The sequence below is a fragment of the Phoenix dactylifera genome, chromosome 12, assembly GCF_051530095.1.
Source record: "Phoenix dactylifera cultivar Ajwa chromosome 12, Ajwa_hap1_PhDact_Kaust_v1.1, whole genome shotgun sequence".
Taxonomy (NCBI): Eukaryota; Viridiplantae; Streptophyta; class Magnoliopsida; order Arecales; family Arecaceae; genus Phoenix; species Phoenix dactylifera.
The window spans coordinates 20783838-20801400 of NC_143201.1; the positions used below are offsets into that span (position 1 = coordinate 20783838).

A 17563-nucleotide genomic window follows, 5' to 3' on the forward strand; every position below is an offset into this window, starting at 1 on the left:
CTAGGATCCAACGCTGAAGCACAGCATCAAACAGTTCTTGAGACATAACATTACTTTAAACTACACACAATCAGAAGAAACACACAAGAACGAAAGCAAATTACATTATACAAAGTCATATATTCTCCCCACCTACCATCTGCACCCTTTTATATAAAAATTAAGAAAAATCATTGACAAATATGATGCAATGCCTTTCACAATACCATGCCACACAAGTCACGTTTGGAGTGGAAAACATATGATCACAATACTAGTATGCAACTAAAACATACTGTCCAACTGGTAGATAAGACCATACTAGTTTATATAGCAATCAAACTATCTGGTCCAGGAGCTAATATGGGACGATCTTCATGCCCAAGTGTTTCTGTGCAAACGCCACAAGGTTATCAATCTCGGCATCATCGATGAACCCGTTGCGATTCGAGTCGGCCTGCCGGATCCCACGGCTGCTCTTCCAGGTGGTGAACCTCCCTCCTTTGCTACGGATGGCCTCACGTAGTTCATCTCTACTAATGCGTCCATCCTTATCTTTGTCAAAGTTCTTTAGCCACTCCTTGAAGTCTTCCACTGTCATCTCCCCGTTGGCAGAACGCGTATGCTTGATAGCCATGATAGCTAAATATGTCGCAATTTGGAAGGCAATGTGCATCTGCTGCTCACAATTAAGTCTAGCTTATTTATAAAGTTCAGATCCTCGGTGGTGCAACTTTCCTTACCTAAAAAGTATTTCCGCGTGATCTTTTTTACAAAGCATCGACTGTCGCCATCTTTCTGGTTCCCTTTATTCCTCGTTATCTAGAAAGTCATCAAGTATTAGACATGCGTTATTTTTTGCTAAATTAATAAGACTAGTTTGCATTTCTAGTTCGGCAGATCTGATCAAATTTCTTGACTGCATTATTAAGTGTCACAAAGTGATTGAGGTCATGTAAGCATGAAGGGCATGGGCAATTTGCAAACTTATTTCACTGTTCTATGCTCTTACAGTCTAGTCTATGGAGGAATCTTCTTCATGCCTAACTTCTTGCACCCGTCTTATTTGGCAGGTGGCTTTGCTGCTGCTTCTTTCTTTTCTTCTTCTTTTTCTCCTTTTTTTTTTCTTTTTCTTTTGCTAAAACGGAAGTATCATATATAACGTGTACGGACACATCCAAAAAAAGTTAAAAAGTAATATATCACGGAGAGCACTAGGCAACTCCGCCTCACCCACCTATAGGTGGTCTCATGAGTGGTCAGCAACAAAGGAAGCCACCCAATCCGTGGTCCCCTTGGCCTCCCTGAATACATGCCTCGCTTGGATCACCATCCCATTACAAACCATGGCCCGGATGTCTCTCAGTTGCGGATGGGTAGGTGGCTTTCAAGTGAAGAGAATTGTTTAAGGATTATGTTTTCCACTAAGATACTAGATGATTTTTAGGTTGCAATTAAAAAGTACACAACTAATATGAGTCTAAAGCTTCAATCATTGAAAGGCCGAACCTATGGAATCTTTGAACAAGTGGCCTCCAAATTCTGGTCCTCTAGTCTAAAAGGAGATGAACTGGGCCTGCTGTGGGTCATAAGGAGGAATAGAATCATATAAAGTGCAAGTTTGCTGCACATGGAAAAACAGGATGGGATGAGATACATCATGGCTTAAATCAGAAGAGTGTGACGTGGAGCATGTTGTAGTGGCTTAAAGTTTGCTCGAGGTCTTTGTCTACCTATCTTTGTTGAATATAATCCGTTTTGAGAATAAGATTTGAACTCTTTTTAACATTAGAAGTTCTGGAGAAGTCGACAATGGTAGGAAGTTTCAGATAAAGAGATCAGAGCATATTAACAATTGTTTCATTATCTCTCGTGCCTATAAAGCATATTTGACCCCTTTTTTTTTTGATGAAATATGGAGGAAGTGAGAAACTTCGCCCATACTTTATTAGATAAATGAAAGGTTGCAGAGCAAGTGGTAGTTGGCAGAAGGAGATTACAAAGAGAGGGGGAGATTGAGTACAAGTTTCATTAAGCAAATGCTTGGACTCTAGAGTCTTATCTGCTGTTGGAAATGCCTAATATTCTGCTGACTAGATATGTGGGCCCTATTCTATAGGCTTGGGTTTCATCAGAAGCTAGCTAGCAGAAAAAAAAAGCAACCTTTTATAATAGATTTGATTTCATTTTAGAGCAAACATTGAAGGAAAGTTCTAAAGCATAGAATGATAGAAATGAAAAAGTCCTACCTTTATAGATGATTGTGGTGGTTACTCAGTCTGAATTATTAGATATTTTATTTTCCAAGGCTCATGGATGCATTTATTCTAGATTGATTTAATAAATTCAATTATTACTTATCCAGCTTTTCTCCTAAAATCTTTCTACTAGTCCTTTCTCTTAATTATCTTGACTAGGAAACTTCATCTCCTCACAACTGACCTGTAAAGGCACATATCAGTGCCCAAAGCAGATGATTCTATCACAGTGGGTGTTATGCATGGTTGAATAAGGAAGATAAGGAAAAAAAAATATACACTTTACACAGGAGAGAGCATATTTCTTTAAAACAATTAGAAGAAAGTAATAGATTTCCAGGGAAAGAGATATTCTCTTTCCTCTCCAAAAAGGTTTCTGAGAGAGCAAAAAATTCTTTTGAGAGACACTACAAAAGAAAGTTGCATTACTTATATTAATACATACATATATTGGGCGATTATATGGTGCACCGGATTTTCAGATTGCATTCAACTAATTAACAAAGCAAAGGGTTTCAAGAAGAGCACTTCATAATTACAAATGCAAGTATAGTGTCCTCATTCCACTCTCTTCCTGCCTTGAGACCAACCTGAAGTGTTTGAAGGAAAAAATCAGTCTCAAGCTTTGCATGAGCAAGAAGAGTTTGAGAACATTTCGGCACTCCCGGGATCATCCATCTTTGATTAGCTCTTGTCAAATTGATTTTCTGAACTAAGCCTGCATTACCATGACAAGTCACGAAAACTAAGAGATTTGTCCAGACAAATAGCTAAAAAGTTAAGGACTGCACTTACTGCAGATCTAGTCCACTCCTGCCTCTCAGGCTCTCAGGAGCCTTGCCTGTAAACTTATTCTCTTGGAGGTGCCTGCGGCCGAGGGAATATAAAGAGAAAGCAAACACTCAAGAGCTTGCATAGTATGCAATCTTGTGGAGCACATGGAATATTTGAAGTTCATAGTATAATTCTTCATGCAAATCACAGGAATTTCAATACTCACAACTCTTTAAGGATTTCGAGCTTTCCGAGCCATGGAGGGATTTCTCCAGTGAACTCATTTTTTGACAAGCGCCTTCCATTGGTAAAACCCAAGAACACCATCAAGCAGAGAGAAAGGCCTTGAGTTAGTGAATCATCAAAGCAAACAGGTAATATTGAGGTTGTCTGAGCTTACAAGGAAACCAAGTTATTTAGATTGGTCATGTCCGGGATGGAACCAGAGAGTTTGTTCCCACCGAGCCAACTGCAAGCGCCAGTCTTTCAGTCAGTTCATCTCAGCATCAAGAATTCATTACATAACAAAAATGAATTCATATGGCATCATCAAAGGAATTCAGAAGCGTAGTGCGAAGGCATTCGAGGAAGCGTTCTTACATGTGCGTCAGTGCCGTTAAGTCGTTAATGATGTCAGGCAGCGTCCCTGAAATGCCATGGTCTGTCAAGTCCCTGCAACAGAGCCAATGCGAAGTCATGCTATCATGATCTGCACTAACTGGACAATGATGAAAGCTCGAGTGTCAAACTCTAACAGATCTTAAGTTGAATGACAGGAAACTTTTGATCAGTATCTTCTGGTTTGATGTTTTGAACTCACAGCTTGACTACTCGGAGAATATCGGATCCCACACAATACACTCCGGTCCATGAATGCGAAGATGGCAAGCAAGGATCTCCTCTCCAATCCGGCGGTGGTTTGTCAAACCTTCTTGCAAGCTCCTCCATCGCAATCACTGCAGAAGACAAAGATATGCTCGACTTCGACAGCTGAATCAAATTCTAGCACCAAGTGCATGCTTACTTCAAAGGTGATCAATTCTTAGCAACCTGTTTGGATTTAATTTATGGTCTTCCAAATATGGGACTACATTGATCGATCATAATGGAGCATTACCATGGATGATTGGAAGAGAGAGAGAGAGAGAGAGATAAAGAGAAAAAACAATCATATGAGTAGATGGAGCTGATTACCATCTCTAGTGCGAGTCCTCCCACCAAGAGGCACCACCTGAAGAATCTCTCCGGCATTGATGAGTGGCCCAACAGGGGAATTCCCATGAGGTGTCAACGTGATTTGGGTCTGCCCCGAGAGCGGCCACCGTGTCCCGAAGACCATGACACCTGCAGTAGAAACATTGAGGCCTTTGTAGAAGTCCTTGCCGTTCACCGACACGTCGAACGTCCTCCAGCTGAACGGGCTCGGGGTTCGGTTGTCCTGGAAGTAGAGTGCCACATAGTAGATAGCACTAGGGAGTGCTGCAGCCGGCCATTTGACGACGAGTTCCTTCCCCCTGCTGGTTGTGAGAGCTTTCTGCATCGCCTTCGCCGGTGGGAAGTTCCAAAAGTCCTTCGACGACACATTCGAATGGCAGTCGACCACTGGATTTTCATCTTCAAAAGGCTCCCAGTATCGGTTGAATGGATCATCTGGATGGCTAGTTACGAAATCCACATTGTTTTGATCACCATGCATGTTAGGCTGGGCATCGAATTCTTTGCAATCGATGATAACGATCCAAGAGCTCGAACCATTGACTAATGATGGACGTAAATCTGCAGGAATAAATTCCATACCTCATGATTCGACCGTAGGAGCCAAAGCAGTGGCGGGCCACCGTACTTAGTGCATACTTTGAGAAACTGGTTGAGTTGTACATGGAATCCTCTAAATTCACCAACTCGACGGCGGAGATGAACGGGCTTGAGACTGTGTGATTATTCCTAGCCAAGCACACGCTTAATGTCTTCCCTTGTGCTACCACAATGATCTCGTAGTAGGAGGTGAGACCATTGGCATAGTGTGCACTCGTGTTAACGGTGCTCCATTTCGTACCTTCAATGATTTGATCGAACACCGGGGGCTCCGAGCCACCATCGAAGCCTCCATAGTAGTATGTTGTTCGGACCAAGTACTTGCCTTCTTTGTTGACGGGGAACACAAAGCAGTACTTTCGAGCCGACTTGTCGGGGAAATACCTTACTTGAGAAAGTATGGGCACAACACCTGCAACTTTGATCTCGGATACATTCCCGACACTTATAAATTCTGTGTCTGATGTCCATCGGATTCCACTTAACGTCTCCTCCTTGGACGCGCCACAGTTGATGAAGTAACCTGTGGATCATAACATGGGCTGAATGCAAGCACAACCAACAGCGTAAACCTTCTTGTTAATAAAAACTATCGACAAAGAAGAATTAGAAGGATTCATATACGGTTCTTTTGGGATAATCCTTAGCCACATATAAGAATGAAAACAAGCAGAAGTAGAATTATGTTGCTGAATGAATTGGACAAGTTCTGCGAAAGCTTGAAACCAAGGCTATGCGTATGTATTTGTTTGAAGGTGACAACCAATAAACTGGCATGATAACAATCCAAAACATCTGTCGCCTCTTACAATACTATGTGACAACAAAGAAGCCGACTATTTGGCCAAGCAAGAGAATGACAAAGGAGTGGGGCTGAATCCTGTCCTGAGATCCAATTTGTAATCCAGCTATAAAGGACTGGAACTGGCCTGTTGCAGGGGGAAAGGGTCAATCCCCTGCTCAGCTAGGTGGGTGGTGCAGCCTTTTCCTTTGCCAAGAGAAGAAAGATGGCTTTTGTTGCTAACAAAGATAAAATTCCCACATATGTTTCTTTTAGCAAATCAACATGCATGGTTTTGTTCTCATCACTGTTTTGTTTGAATGTTAATAGTCAAGCCTTGCTCCATGTAGACATGGTTAGCCATGAAAGCACCAATCTAACAGAAAGGCTGCTCAGAAAGGAAGGCATAAAATTCTAAGGTGGTGGTCAATTGAGGATTATGCCAGCAGCCCACGCAGAGGCTAATATTATGACCAATATTAGCACAGGAGACGAGGTGAGATTTCCACAATCTCCACAGGGACAAGAAGCACAAAGAAACCAAACAAGAAGGTAGCGAGCAGAGAGGTACTTCATCTCTCAGCTGAGAAGGGTATTGTTATTTTGTTACCTCTAGGAGGAGAAGTGGCATCAGGGAGAGAGGGAGGGACGGACGTGAGAAGGCATAGGAGGAGGACGAGGAGGGCGGAGAGAGACATCATTCATAACAACGAGGGGCCGAGAAGGGAGGCCCCGGCCGAGCAAACAAGCGTCGTATGGGCCAAGAGGAAGGACGGGGCTGTGGAAGGAGACCCCAAAGAAGAGGATTTCTTTCATGTCATGCCTGTAGTTTTGACATGTGGAGAGATGTTGGTTTTGATGGGGTCTAAATAAAGCATGGATGGACCTGGTCAAACATGAGACATGGACGACTACCATCTTTCTCGCTTGGCACGTGAATGTCACACGTGAGTGGGGAAAGGTATGCAATGGATGGCTGTGATCGCAGCAGAGGAACAGATATATAATTGATAAACGGGTGTGATCCCGTAGACTGCAAAATGTTGCTTGCCAAGGAAAGAGCCCAATATGTCACCTTTGGCTGTGATGCACATGGAAGAGAAAGGTATATCTCATGAGGATACATTTGATTCAGTGTACGAGAATTGCTGATAGATACAACGTCTATGTCGACAAGCCAAAAACCTGTGCAATGCTTGATATATGTTATACATTATAAGTAATGGTTTGATTATAAAAAATTAGTTTACAATTATATAAAATTAATTTAAATTTACAATTTTGACATATTATAAGGAGAGAATAATAAGTTTCTGAATTTTCAATCTTGTCTTGGTTAATAACTTGCAAAAATATAAAAAAGGAAAAGACTGATAAAAGAATTTTAATTTTTATGACATGATTTAAACAAAATAAAAGTTGAATGATGTCGATAGAAATCAAATCTCATGCATAACGAATGAATGAGATCAAGCTACAGACCCACATACAGAAATATATATTGAAAAGGATAAAAATTAATTTGATAATAAAAATCAGGCTAACAAAAGGAAATGAATCATATTTTATTAAATACAATGAGGAGGTCCAATGATAGAAGTGAAAATGGTTAGCAGGCACTTCCAATCCCAAGTTATTGACTTTGAAAAGTATATTTATGGATACCTAGCTATCATTTTATCCAATCAGTCTACCAATTAATTAACTTTTTTTTTTCTTGTTTTGAGAGAAATTGGCCCCTCTAGATGTGGTGGCATGTCAGTTATCCCAAATTTCTGGTATCCATGTGCTGTCAATCACATCGATCTCCGACTCATAAAGTCAGAATAGCTGGTTATACCTGAATAGGAAATATATAGTTGAAAACATTTTACGTTCCTGTTAGAGGGAGATTCTACTACTGTGATCAGTTGGGTCCGAAAGGGCTCGTGCAGCTATGGGGGAGTTCACCCTCTGATCCGTGACATTTGGGATATGGCGAGGGAGATTAGGTTCCAGGCCATGCATGTATATCGCGAGGCCAATGGGGCGGCCGATTGGGTGGCGGCATATGTTGCGAGCCACTCAGGAGGCACCCTATGGTCAGGCGAGTATGAGTTGCCCGGAGCTCTTCGGAGCCTTTTGTTTTCTGACTCTATTGGGTGTATTCGTACCCGTGTTGTATGAAATGCCCGTTTCATCCAAAAAAAAAAAACATTTTACGTTTCTCAAAAAACAAATATTTTGAAAAACTGAAGATCATTAAATCATAGGAAGAAATTTTGTGGATAAATGATTGGCAAAACTTAATTTTCATGAACAAATTTTTCAAAATAACTTGATGGAGTAGAACCATTTATCCATCTAAACGTCCGATCAGGTTTTCAACTTAGACTGAAATTTGGTTCCTCGGTAAACATGAAAAAAAATTAAATAAAGTTCAGTTTCTCAACTTTATTCAAATTTATTTAGCCAATAAACTTTTTCCGCTCTCGAACAAAATCTAGATAGTTATTGGTAGTAGTTTAATTTTTAAAACTTTGGAAGAAGAAGCCAGATAATTTAAGCTGATTAATGAGAAATAAGTGTCTATTCAAATATATTGATTAAAACTATTCAAGAATCAAGCACAACATTATTGTTTAGTTCTCCATAAGTTCAGTTGAAAGCTAGATTCTAGCAATCCAATCCAATGATCAATTTAGGTGGGAATTTGATCGGGCGAACTCTAATAGCCAAGAACATAAACGAGCGGAATATGAGCAGGCCAAGCCTAACCTAAATTTAGCTACTTTATAATCAAGCCATTATCTCAATTATATCTTAATTTTGTTCAATAGATTTGATAGATTTACTTTTATTTAATTATATCTTAATTTTGCTCACAAACAACTCATTTAATAGATTTGATGAGTACATGACTACATAAAATCTTAATGACTATTATTTATATAATTCAATTAAGCTAATTATCTCCATTATATCTTAATTCTAAAGTTAAAATATATTTCATTCTATATAAATTATATTAATGTATATTAGATATTTATAACCTAAATATTATATATATATATATATGTGTGTATATGTAGGTATATATTTATGAATATATATATATATATATATATAACCAAGTTGACGTCAAATGAGCTAAGCCTAGTTCTAGCTCAGCTCTTTTGCTAGTCTAGCAGGCATAACTTCGAGCCAAATTTCGAGCCGAACACGAGCTGGCCGGGGCAGGAAGCTCGTTTAACAGCCCTACTAATAGCTTGAGACCAGGTAAAATAACTGAACTATGAGTCAAGGGAGTAACAGAGAAAGGGCTAATGAATCAACATCCTTGATCTATCAAAAAGAGCTAGCGTGGTATGAGACCCATTCTCATCTTCCTAAAATTGTCAGAATTGATGAAACTGTTTATTCTGAACTTTCTCCTGTCATTTCCTGCATCAATGTGAGGCTTTACGTGCAGCCCAATGCAAAATGGAAACCGTCCCAAGCCCCGACCCTTCAAAGATGAATCTTTCAAAAGATATAAAGTATTCTATGCACCAACGAACTCAAACAAAACGAACTCCAACTGATGTCAGCTAACAGCAACAGAGTTTGTGTTTTTCGCGATCTATCCTTCTTCTCCCACATCTTCACACATTCTGCCTCCAGTCCGAGATGTGGAGCTTCCAGTGGCCGTCCGGGAACCCCATCTCCGCCGCAGTCTTCCGGTCCCAGTCCAGGTCAATCCTCCTCTGCGGCGAGAGCCCGCAGAACGCCCGCAGCCCCTCATCCATCTCGTCGTGCAGCCTCCACCACCGCCGGTGCGCCACGTCGCTCGCGTACACCCGCTGGTCCTCGATGTTCCAGTTACAGTCGTAGTCTCGATAGCACAGCCATGGCTTCAGCCCGAGATAATGTATCGAATACAGCTTCGGCGGCTCGGCGGCGAAGAGGTGGTTCTTCATGCTGGCCTCCAGCGTGGTGTTCGCCCAGAAGTTCTTCAAGAAGTTCACCCTCCTCGGCAGGCGGTGCCACCAGACGAACACCTCGTTGAGGAACCCCTGGTCGCCGCCGTTGTACGAGACGACGTCCTTCCGGCGTCCCATTAGGGTTCTGAAGGTGCAGTTCGACGGCTCGATGACCATGATGCCGGAGTTGAACATGACGCCGTCGTTGCCGGTGGCGGACATCTGCGGGAAGTGGAAGAGGAGGTCGAGGTTGCGGAGGACGATGATGTCGGAGTCGACGAAGACGACCTTATGGTACTCGGTAAGCTGCCAGAGTCGGAGCTTGCTGTAGTTGTACTCGTTGTAGGAGTCCTTCTCGGCGCGGGGGTTGCGGATGCGCTCGATCTCCCGGAGGGTCCAGCCGGCGGCGACGAGCGCCTGGAGCTTGGGCTGGGAGATGGACTTGTCGTGGAGGAGGACGAGGTCGCGGGTGGAGCCGGTCTTGAGGATGCTCTGGGCGAGGGTGATCGCGCCGCAGACGTAGCTGTCGGAGGAGTGGAGGACCGTCGCGTAGGCCTCCCGCCGGTGCGGGTTCACCGGAACGGCCAACTTCGACACGTCGTACTCCTCGTTGGTCCCTGCACAAATTTTAATGCAATACTAAAATGCAACGGTGATGCTAAGAAGATTACATATACTGCATCAGGCTTTTGATCCGGTCCACGGGGGAATAATTGTGGCACCTAACTTTGAGTGCATGTGCCCGTTTTTTTTAAAAGATCCAATTGGAAGTCTTGGCACCGCCTCGTGCAGTACTAGTTGTTGAACTAATAATGGGAGGTCTCGTTCGAAGTAGTTCTAATTTATTAGAGAGGATAGGGTTAAGTAATGGATGCTTCTACTAGAAGAAAGGAGACAAGTACCTTTTGATTTGGACGAAAAGCCAAATCTTCCACACCTAACTACCGTGTGATGTCTTTGCTTTTAAGCTGGCCTTAGTCTTACTAATAATTTCTGCTTACTAACTCCATAATAAAAGAGGGTGGATGTTGGTGATCGATGCAGTTTTTCAAGGATTCATTGTGATTTAAATTTTAATAATGGTATAACATTTTACCAACTGATCCTTTGCATGTAAAAAGAAAACTAATTGGATATTTCTTTTTTTCAGTTTAAAATAAATTTTAAAAAAAGGACATAAAAAGCTCTTGAACCGTGTAAGTGTTCCTGGCAATTACAGGTATCGAATGAATGCATGTGCTTAGCCAAAAATTTTCAAGCCAGGGGAGAGGTACGTGGCATGACAGCACTAATGAGTCCAGCTAACTTATGGAAAAGCGCGATCTTTGAATCATCAAAGAAAAGTAATTAATTGGATATTTCTTTTGCTAAGTTTAAAAAAATTGAAAAAAAAGATGCAAAAGCTTTAATTAGATAGTGATATCGTACAATCCTCAGTTTTTCTGGCAATTGCAAGTCTAGAAAACATGTGCTTAGCCAAAGATTTTCAAACCACAGAGGTTCGTGACAGCACTAATGGGTCCTGGCTTCGAATTAAATATAAAAAAAAATGTGATCTTTGAATCATTGAGTTACAACTGAAATAAAATAATATGTCAATAAAAAAAAGACAAGAAACAGTCCTATGTCATTAGTCTATAAGTTTTTCTTTGCATGAATGCAGCTCCCAACACTAAAACTAACATAAATTTGGTTTTCATCACCAAGTATATGATGGCATAATTGATTTATCCTACGACACTAGTCTCATCCCCATCCCTATCTATTGGACTCTCTCCAAATGTGGCTCAAACGTGCATTTTATTTTTCTCAAGACAAATGATATTTGGGCAACTATAATTATGTATAATTCTATAAGATTTTTTTAGTACTTACATGCAAACTGCCGAGCAATTCATTGGTCCTGAAAGAATCCTCTTGATCATGACCTTTTACCAAATAGATGCAGAACATGTCCTGGCTGATGGATGACCCCATACCAAGCGCTAAAATTTTATATATAAAACCTAGTGTGCAGTATAAGTGACAATTTTTTCCTTTCATGCCGCCGACTATTTCATTGTAATTTGGAGTTCAGTAGTAAACTATTTGTTTTACGCCCCTTCTTCCACAATTTTATTGACTCGACTACTCACAAACTCTTTATGACCCAAATCCACTCCTTTCCATCGAACATGGAGGAGTCCACACTGGGTTGAACTCCATGCATGCACCGCAATTAAGTTCCAGTGATTTAATAAATATACTGGAAGAACCCTACCGGAGACGTGTGTGCGGTATCTGAACATCCAGCTAAAAAAAAATTCCCAAGGGACCCAAAACTAAAGGAAGAAAGGGACACTGAACAAATAATTAGAGAAAAGGAGGGGTTACCTTCTCTCCACAATGGCAAGGCCAGCTTGCAAGAGCCCACCGGCAACGCCACCTTCTCCTCCAATCTCCCTGCCGGAGCTTCATATATCCACCACTCTCCCTCCCTCCCCACCAAATCGTCGCACCGGAATAGCTCCATCATCGGCTGGCATGCACCAAGGAACACCACCTTCACCATCCCTCGCCCGTCCCTCCTTCCCCTCCTCACCGCCAAGTTCGCGACGACCAGGTGAACTTGCAGCCTGAAGACATTCCGGACCCAACCATCCTCCGGTCGTCGGCATGGCAACTCGGCCACCACCACGTCCATCTCATCGTACATCGAAAAGTCCGGCATCGGGATCTCAGGACATGCCGGCCCCTCATTCTCCTCCTCCTCATCGACCCACTCCGGGAACAAGTCCTTCCATTCAAACAATTCGGATACCTGCTCAAAATCTGCTTTTGTAGTTCTCCCCAAGGCACCCCAATCAATCGCTTCATCATCTTCCATGTTCACCAAGCCGATAGTCACGTTGCCATGCAATCCTTGGAGGAAACTTGGAGCCTTCTTCAGTGCTGCTCGCTTCTCTCCGGCTGTCTTCTTACTGATTTCTTTTTCCACCTGCAAATTTTGAGATTCGAGTTCTAGTTAGTAACTTTTCATTGAATGGATATCAGTTAATTATTCTGATCTGAATTGTTTACTTTGTGGAGCTGCTCTGGCAAACAAAATAATAAATGAGAGAGAGTTTCATATTTTTGAGTTCAAATCAGTGAATCCTCTTTTTTTTTGAGAAAGAGGAAGACTATTGCCCATCAACTTATTTCATGAGGAGATGAAATGAACGAATCAGGCAGCAGATTGACCAGAAAATTTGTAAACAACAACAAAATTCGCAAATATTCTTCTATAAAGATTGCATGTTTACTTAAATTCTAAAGGATTTTTTCCCTGCAATACGAGCAAAAGCTCTCTCATCTTTAATTTGGAAAGTGAAACAACTTAGGACCAGCACTCACCTTACCTTCTTCGTGTGGCAATCGCGAAAGGAGCACCGGACGAGAGAGGCAGCATTCTCATGGCCGAGAATAGATGGTTGGAAGAGGAGAGCAATGTAGGCGAGAAGGAAGAAGGCAAGGAAGGCAAGGTTGATCTTGATGACCAGAGCTTTCGACGCGGCGGCCTTCATCACGTCCCCTCCCAAGCCCATCCTCTGAAGTGACTTTGTCCTTGGCCACCCTATGTGATCATGCGAGGAACTAAGCCTCCTGGTTTTTAAAATCCTTTTATGCTTGCAATGTACGTTTGTTCATATGTGAACCGTAAGTATTTGCTTCGAAGCGGTTGGGATGTAGACAGAGAGAGATAGAGGGGGAGCATTAAGACTGGTCCATGTGTCATTTGCTTTTGATTTAGGTGTACCCTTGGGTTAGCCGGACATAGATGGGATGGGGGCAAGTAAGGCTTCTTTCCCTTGCTGCTGCGCTTTGTCCTTAGGAGGTTTCTTTCCCATTATTTGCTCTCATAATACTGTTGGTGGAATTGCTACCGGGTGCCCTTTTGTGAGGAACTATACTACATCATTGTATTCCAACAAAAAATAAGTATTGCATCATTATATTAAAGAATGACAGTATTGTAATTTTTTCCCATATACAATGTTATATTGGCCGTCCTCAAACTGCATAGGTCATATATTTTGGTGCCCGAGAGAAAAATGCATAAAAGTTCATATTTGTAGTTGCAAATACCTAGGTCTGTAAGGTTAACATCAAAATACATAAAAGTTCTATTCTTGCTATTAAAAAAATAATTTCTAAATCTCACTACTAGATAATAGCTTTCTTCCTATGGGTTGAGAAAAGAAAGTTGCCTGAAGCACTCCGTAACGTGTATCCATAATAGAAGTATATGAGCCATCTGTTATAGCAAAAAAATAATAATAATAGCTCTCTCTCTCTCTCTTCTATCAGCTCTTATCAATTATTTACTATTTATCTTCATCCATGTAATCACTTGACGACCAATGATTTCATCTACAGAAACAAAGATTGTCATTAATTACGAAGCAAATGAAGATGCAAAGAGAATACAATGCATGGTTTCATGGAATGTAACAGGACCATGTGTACTCATACTTCTTTCTTAACTCTGTATATCTGTCAGATATATAGACGCGGAATCTAATTACATATGATGGAAGGGCATTCTAGAAATATATTCCACGGAGGAACTCACCATGGTCATTTGGCTTTGATGCCCATCCAAGTTGGGTGCAGAGTCCAAATCCTCCAGAGAAAAAATTAAAAAAGATATAGAGAGAAGAGGGAGCCAACTTTGTGACCACCAAGACGTGAGAGCAACCCCTACAACTACCTTGCTAGCTTCTTTATTGTGCTAAATGCTTCATTAGATATCACAACCTACCAAATTTAATACGATCTTGCCTTTTAGTTAGGCAAGAGGAAGCTTGATAAGTCGCCACACAAGCATTTGGTGTAGCAATTTGGTGTATTGTCTCCTTCGGATTCCTACTTGGAATCAACTGGTCCTTGAAGCATCGATTGATAGATGATCACTACTGCTGAATCGTTCAATCTCGATCTTGTGAGACGTGTTAGAGACTTTCAATAACGGAATGGGTGATAGTTCATCAATCAAGTGGCTGTCTCGTCCATTTTATCTACCTTATATCGTGGAACACGTTGATATGATGTGCCTAGTTAATTTTGTCATATGATCACCCTGTAATATGGCAAGCAGCTCATTTGCAAATCCACAAAAAGATACATTCTAGCTGGTTTCCTTATGCCTTTTACATTGGAAGGCAGATGAAAGTCAAGGCCTTGGTTGGCACCTAATGGCTCCTTGAAAAGATAATATTTAATTATTTAGGGAGCTACAATTCTATAAGGGCATATTACCACTCATTAGCTAGTGTTTGTGAACTGTATCACCTCTTGCTACTTAGATAGAATAATAAAGATTTGATTCTGGTTGTGGTCAACCCTTGAGTGGTAGGGTGGGTGTAGGATAGAAAGGTGGAGATTAGCCCCATCTAATTTCAAAGAAAGGGTTACTACATCATATTTCTATCTTGTTTTCTTGCAATAAAATATGGTGAGATATTCTCTTCTTGTTTTGCCAATTTTGACTTTAAACTAGAAGACTTTCTTCCAAATATTTCATTCCAATAATTCTAATCAATAATACTCCCTTAATTGTTTTGTTAGAAGTGTGTGTGTGTGTGTGTATTTATATATATAACTTCTACTAGTGGTGGGAAGATATGACATGTTTGCAGAATCAAAGAATTCTTTTAAGAGTTACCTAAATGAGGCAGCTGGCTTATCTATTGTAGATGAGATATTACAGGTTATTTCTAGTGAATTTTTAAGACATGCAGGCATTGTTTTTGCAATGTTACCATCTAGGGTTGCTAAGTATTCTTTTAGTATTAGTGATTGAAAATGAGCACAGATCCTCTATGGTGCACGCACAGCACTGAAGAGTCTTGTGCAGCCGACATCAAGAAATAATTAAACAACTATCAAATAAGGTACTCCACAAGTGTGTGCCATGCCATAAATATCTTCTAATGGCAACCATCTAAGGATGCACAGCACTCTGCGGTGCATGGACCGCACCGCGGAGGATTTGGTTGATTAAAAATTGTAGCAACTGACAAACTATCATAGCTAAGGCAATCAACCATCCAAAGATGCATAGCACTTTTTGGTGCATGGATCGCACCGTAGAGGATCTGGTTCATTAAAACTTATAATGTCCGACAAACCATTATAGCTAAGGAAATTGTTCGGTGTTTTAGGTTGTAGGAAGCTGCAATACTGTAGCCGTCATGAGTGTAGTGTCCAGCAAGTGAGTGCAACCCAAGGGCTATCATGCATATAAGGCATCTTACCATTGCACATTCAGTGTGACGCAATTGTCGCAGTAGCTATTGGATTGCCAACTAGCTAGCCATTACATATTCATGGTGACAAGTTGTTGGGAGGTAAAGCATCATTCCACTACAAAAAATTTGGAATCATTATCATTATCATCCATGGTTGGTCTTTAAGAGCGACAGAGGAACAAAACTAGATGCAGTTGGGGTTTTCAAATGAGCACGGAAAGTGGCTACAGCTGATGCTTTTGGAATCGATTTGTCCCTCTCCCTCACCCAAAAATAAGAACAAAACGAGCACCGAAACTCATCTTTCAACCCCCATGGGATGACTCTAAGCCTCAGCATTTCGTTCATGTATAACATATGTCGACCATCATAGAGCGGTCCAAAGTTGTGCCTCCCACAGCCTCTTGCCATGAAACGCACGTCGCAACTACTAGGCTATAAATGACAAGGAATGAAGGAAAGAGTTCAAATGCAGCAAGCCTTTAAACGTTACCAAGAGAATGGACATGTGCGTCTCATACAGGAAAAAGAAGAATGTGGCATGCGTGCACAAGGATATAAGCAAGAGGAATTTACATTGCATGATGCTGTTATATCAAATGGTTGGAATTTGTGATGATACATATATAGTTTGCAGAGAAACGGGCAACATGGTAGCAATCCTTTATGGAGCATCGATGATCGTTCATGAGAGACAATGGACCTGGAGATCAACGCTGATTGGAATTTGTGATGATACATAGTCTGCAGAGAAACAGGCAACATGGTAGCAATCATTTGTGGAGCATCGCTGATCGTCCATGAGAGATAATGGAGCTGGAGATCAGCGATCAAACATTACATGATGAGGTAAAAGAAATTGTTTCAATTGGAATCACCGCCTTTTGTGCATCTGCCATCTTGTTCGCTCATCCATTGCTCAGCAAACGCATAGACTCTATAGGAGAGAGGTGGGCTTTATCTTAGAGGCCTAGATTTCAAGATGATTGTGGCTGGTGGTTGTCAGATCTTCAACATCTTAGTCTTGGAGGCTGAGCTAAGGACGGCGTGGGCCAGATTAGGTCATGCTCACCGTGTGTTGCAGGCTAGAGCAGTACGGCTTGAGGGTAATTGGCTACGGTTATTGGCTGGATCCAGAGTAGCATTGGCGGTATGTGTAGGTGCCCCACCTTGCTTCGAGATATCTGGATCATGATCTGTGACGATGTAACCTTACAGGCCAAGCGTGTGTACAGAGAGGCCAATGGGGCTCTAGACTGAGTGACATCGTATATGACCAACCACTTCGAAGATTGCCTTTGGGTTACGGAGAAGGAGCTGCCTAAAAGGATGCGGAATTTGTTGTCTTTTGCCCTTTTTTTGTTGTGTCTATGCTAGAATTATATGAATCATCCATTTCAGCCAAAAAAAAAAAACCCGCATAGACCCTATATGACAATTGAATCCTGCAACAGTTATATTTTTTTCTTTTCAGGGAAGTGAACCACCACAAAGATGCAGGTTGATGTATTTATATTTAAGATATAGATTTCAGAGGGCAATTTTTTAATAGATAAAAAGATCAACCTTGTTTGCATTTCCTATTGTTATCAGCATTGTGTCCTCAAGCAATCTCGTCCATCTATGCTACCGTGGAAGAAGAGCTCCACCCTAGCCTTTGTAGATGGTTGCAAACCAAGGTTGGTGCTTCTTTGGTTGCTCCATATATGGGTACGTTGAAGACCTCACTATGCTTTCCAGTCT

General features: G+C 41.4%; 3 protein-coding genes across 3 annotated transcripts; all 3 read right to left on the minus strand.

The window, feature by feature from the left end:
* Positions 1–200: 200 nt before the first annotated feature.
* LOC113462379 (calmodulin-like protein 5) lies at positions 201–714 on the minus strand. Its single transcript, XM_026802508.3, has one exon. The coding sequence runs from the start codon at positions 653–655 to the stop codon at positions 338–340; it is 318 nt and encodes a 105-aa protein (XP_026658309.3). The 5' UTR covers positions 656–714; the 3' UTR covers positions 201–337.
* Positions 715–2424: 1710 nt separating this feature from the next.
* On the minus strand, positions 2425–6654 carry LOC103701899 (putative LRR receptor-like serine/threonine-protein kinase At1g67720). Its single transcript, XM_088708848.2, has 8 exons — positions 6182–6654; positions 4809–5349; positions 4206–4669; positions 3832–3967; positions 3612–3683; positions 3412–3480; positions 3238–3309; positions 2425–3104 (listed from the first exon to the last, which is right to left on the minus strand). The coding sequence occupies exons 1-8, from the start codon at positions 6306–6308 to the stop codon at positions 3029–3031; spliced, it is 1557 nt and encodes a 518-aa protein (XP_088564974.1). The 5' UTR covers positions 6309–6654; the 3' UTR covers positions 2425–3028.
* Positions 6655–8981: 2327 nt separating this feature from the next.
* LOC103701900 (UDP-glucuronate:xylan alpha-glucuronosyltransferase 2) lies at positions 8982–13388 on the minus strand. Its single transcript, XM_008784118.5, has 3 exons — positions 12929–13388; positions 11922–12525; positions 8982–10165 (listed from the first exon to the last, which is right to left on the minus strand). The coding sequence occupies exons 1-3, from the start codon at positions 13112–13114 to the stop codon at positions 9231–9233; spliced, it is 1725 nt and encodes a 574-aa protein (XP_008782340.3). The 5' UTR covers positions 13115–13388; the 3' UTR covers positions 8982–9230.
* Between the last annotated feature and the right edge of the window lie 4175 nt (positions 13389–17563).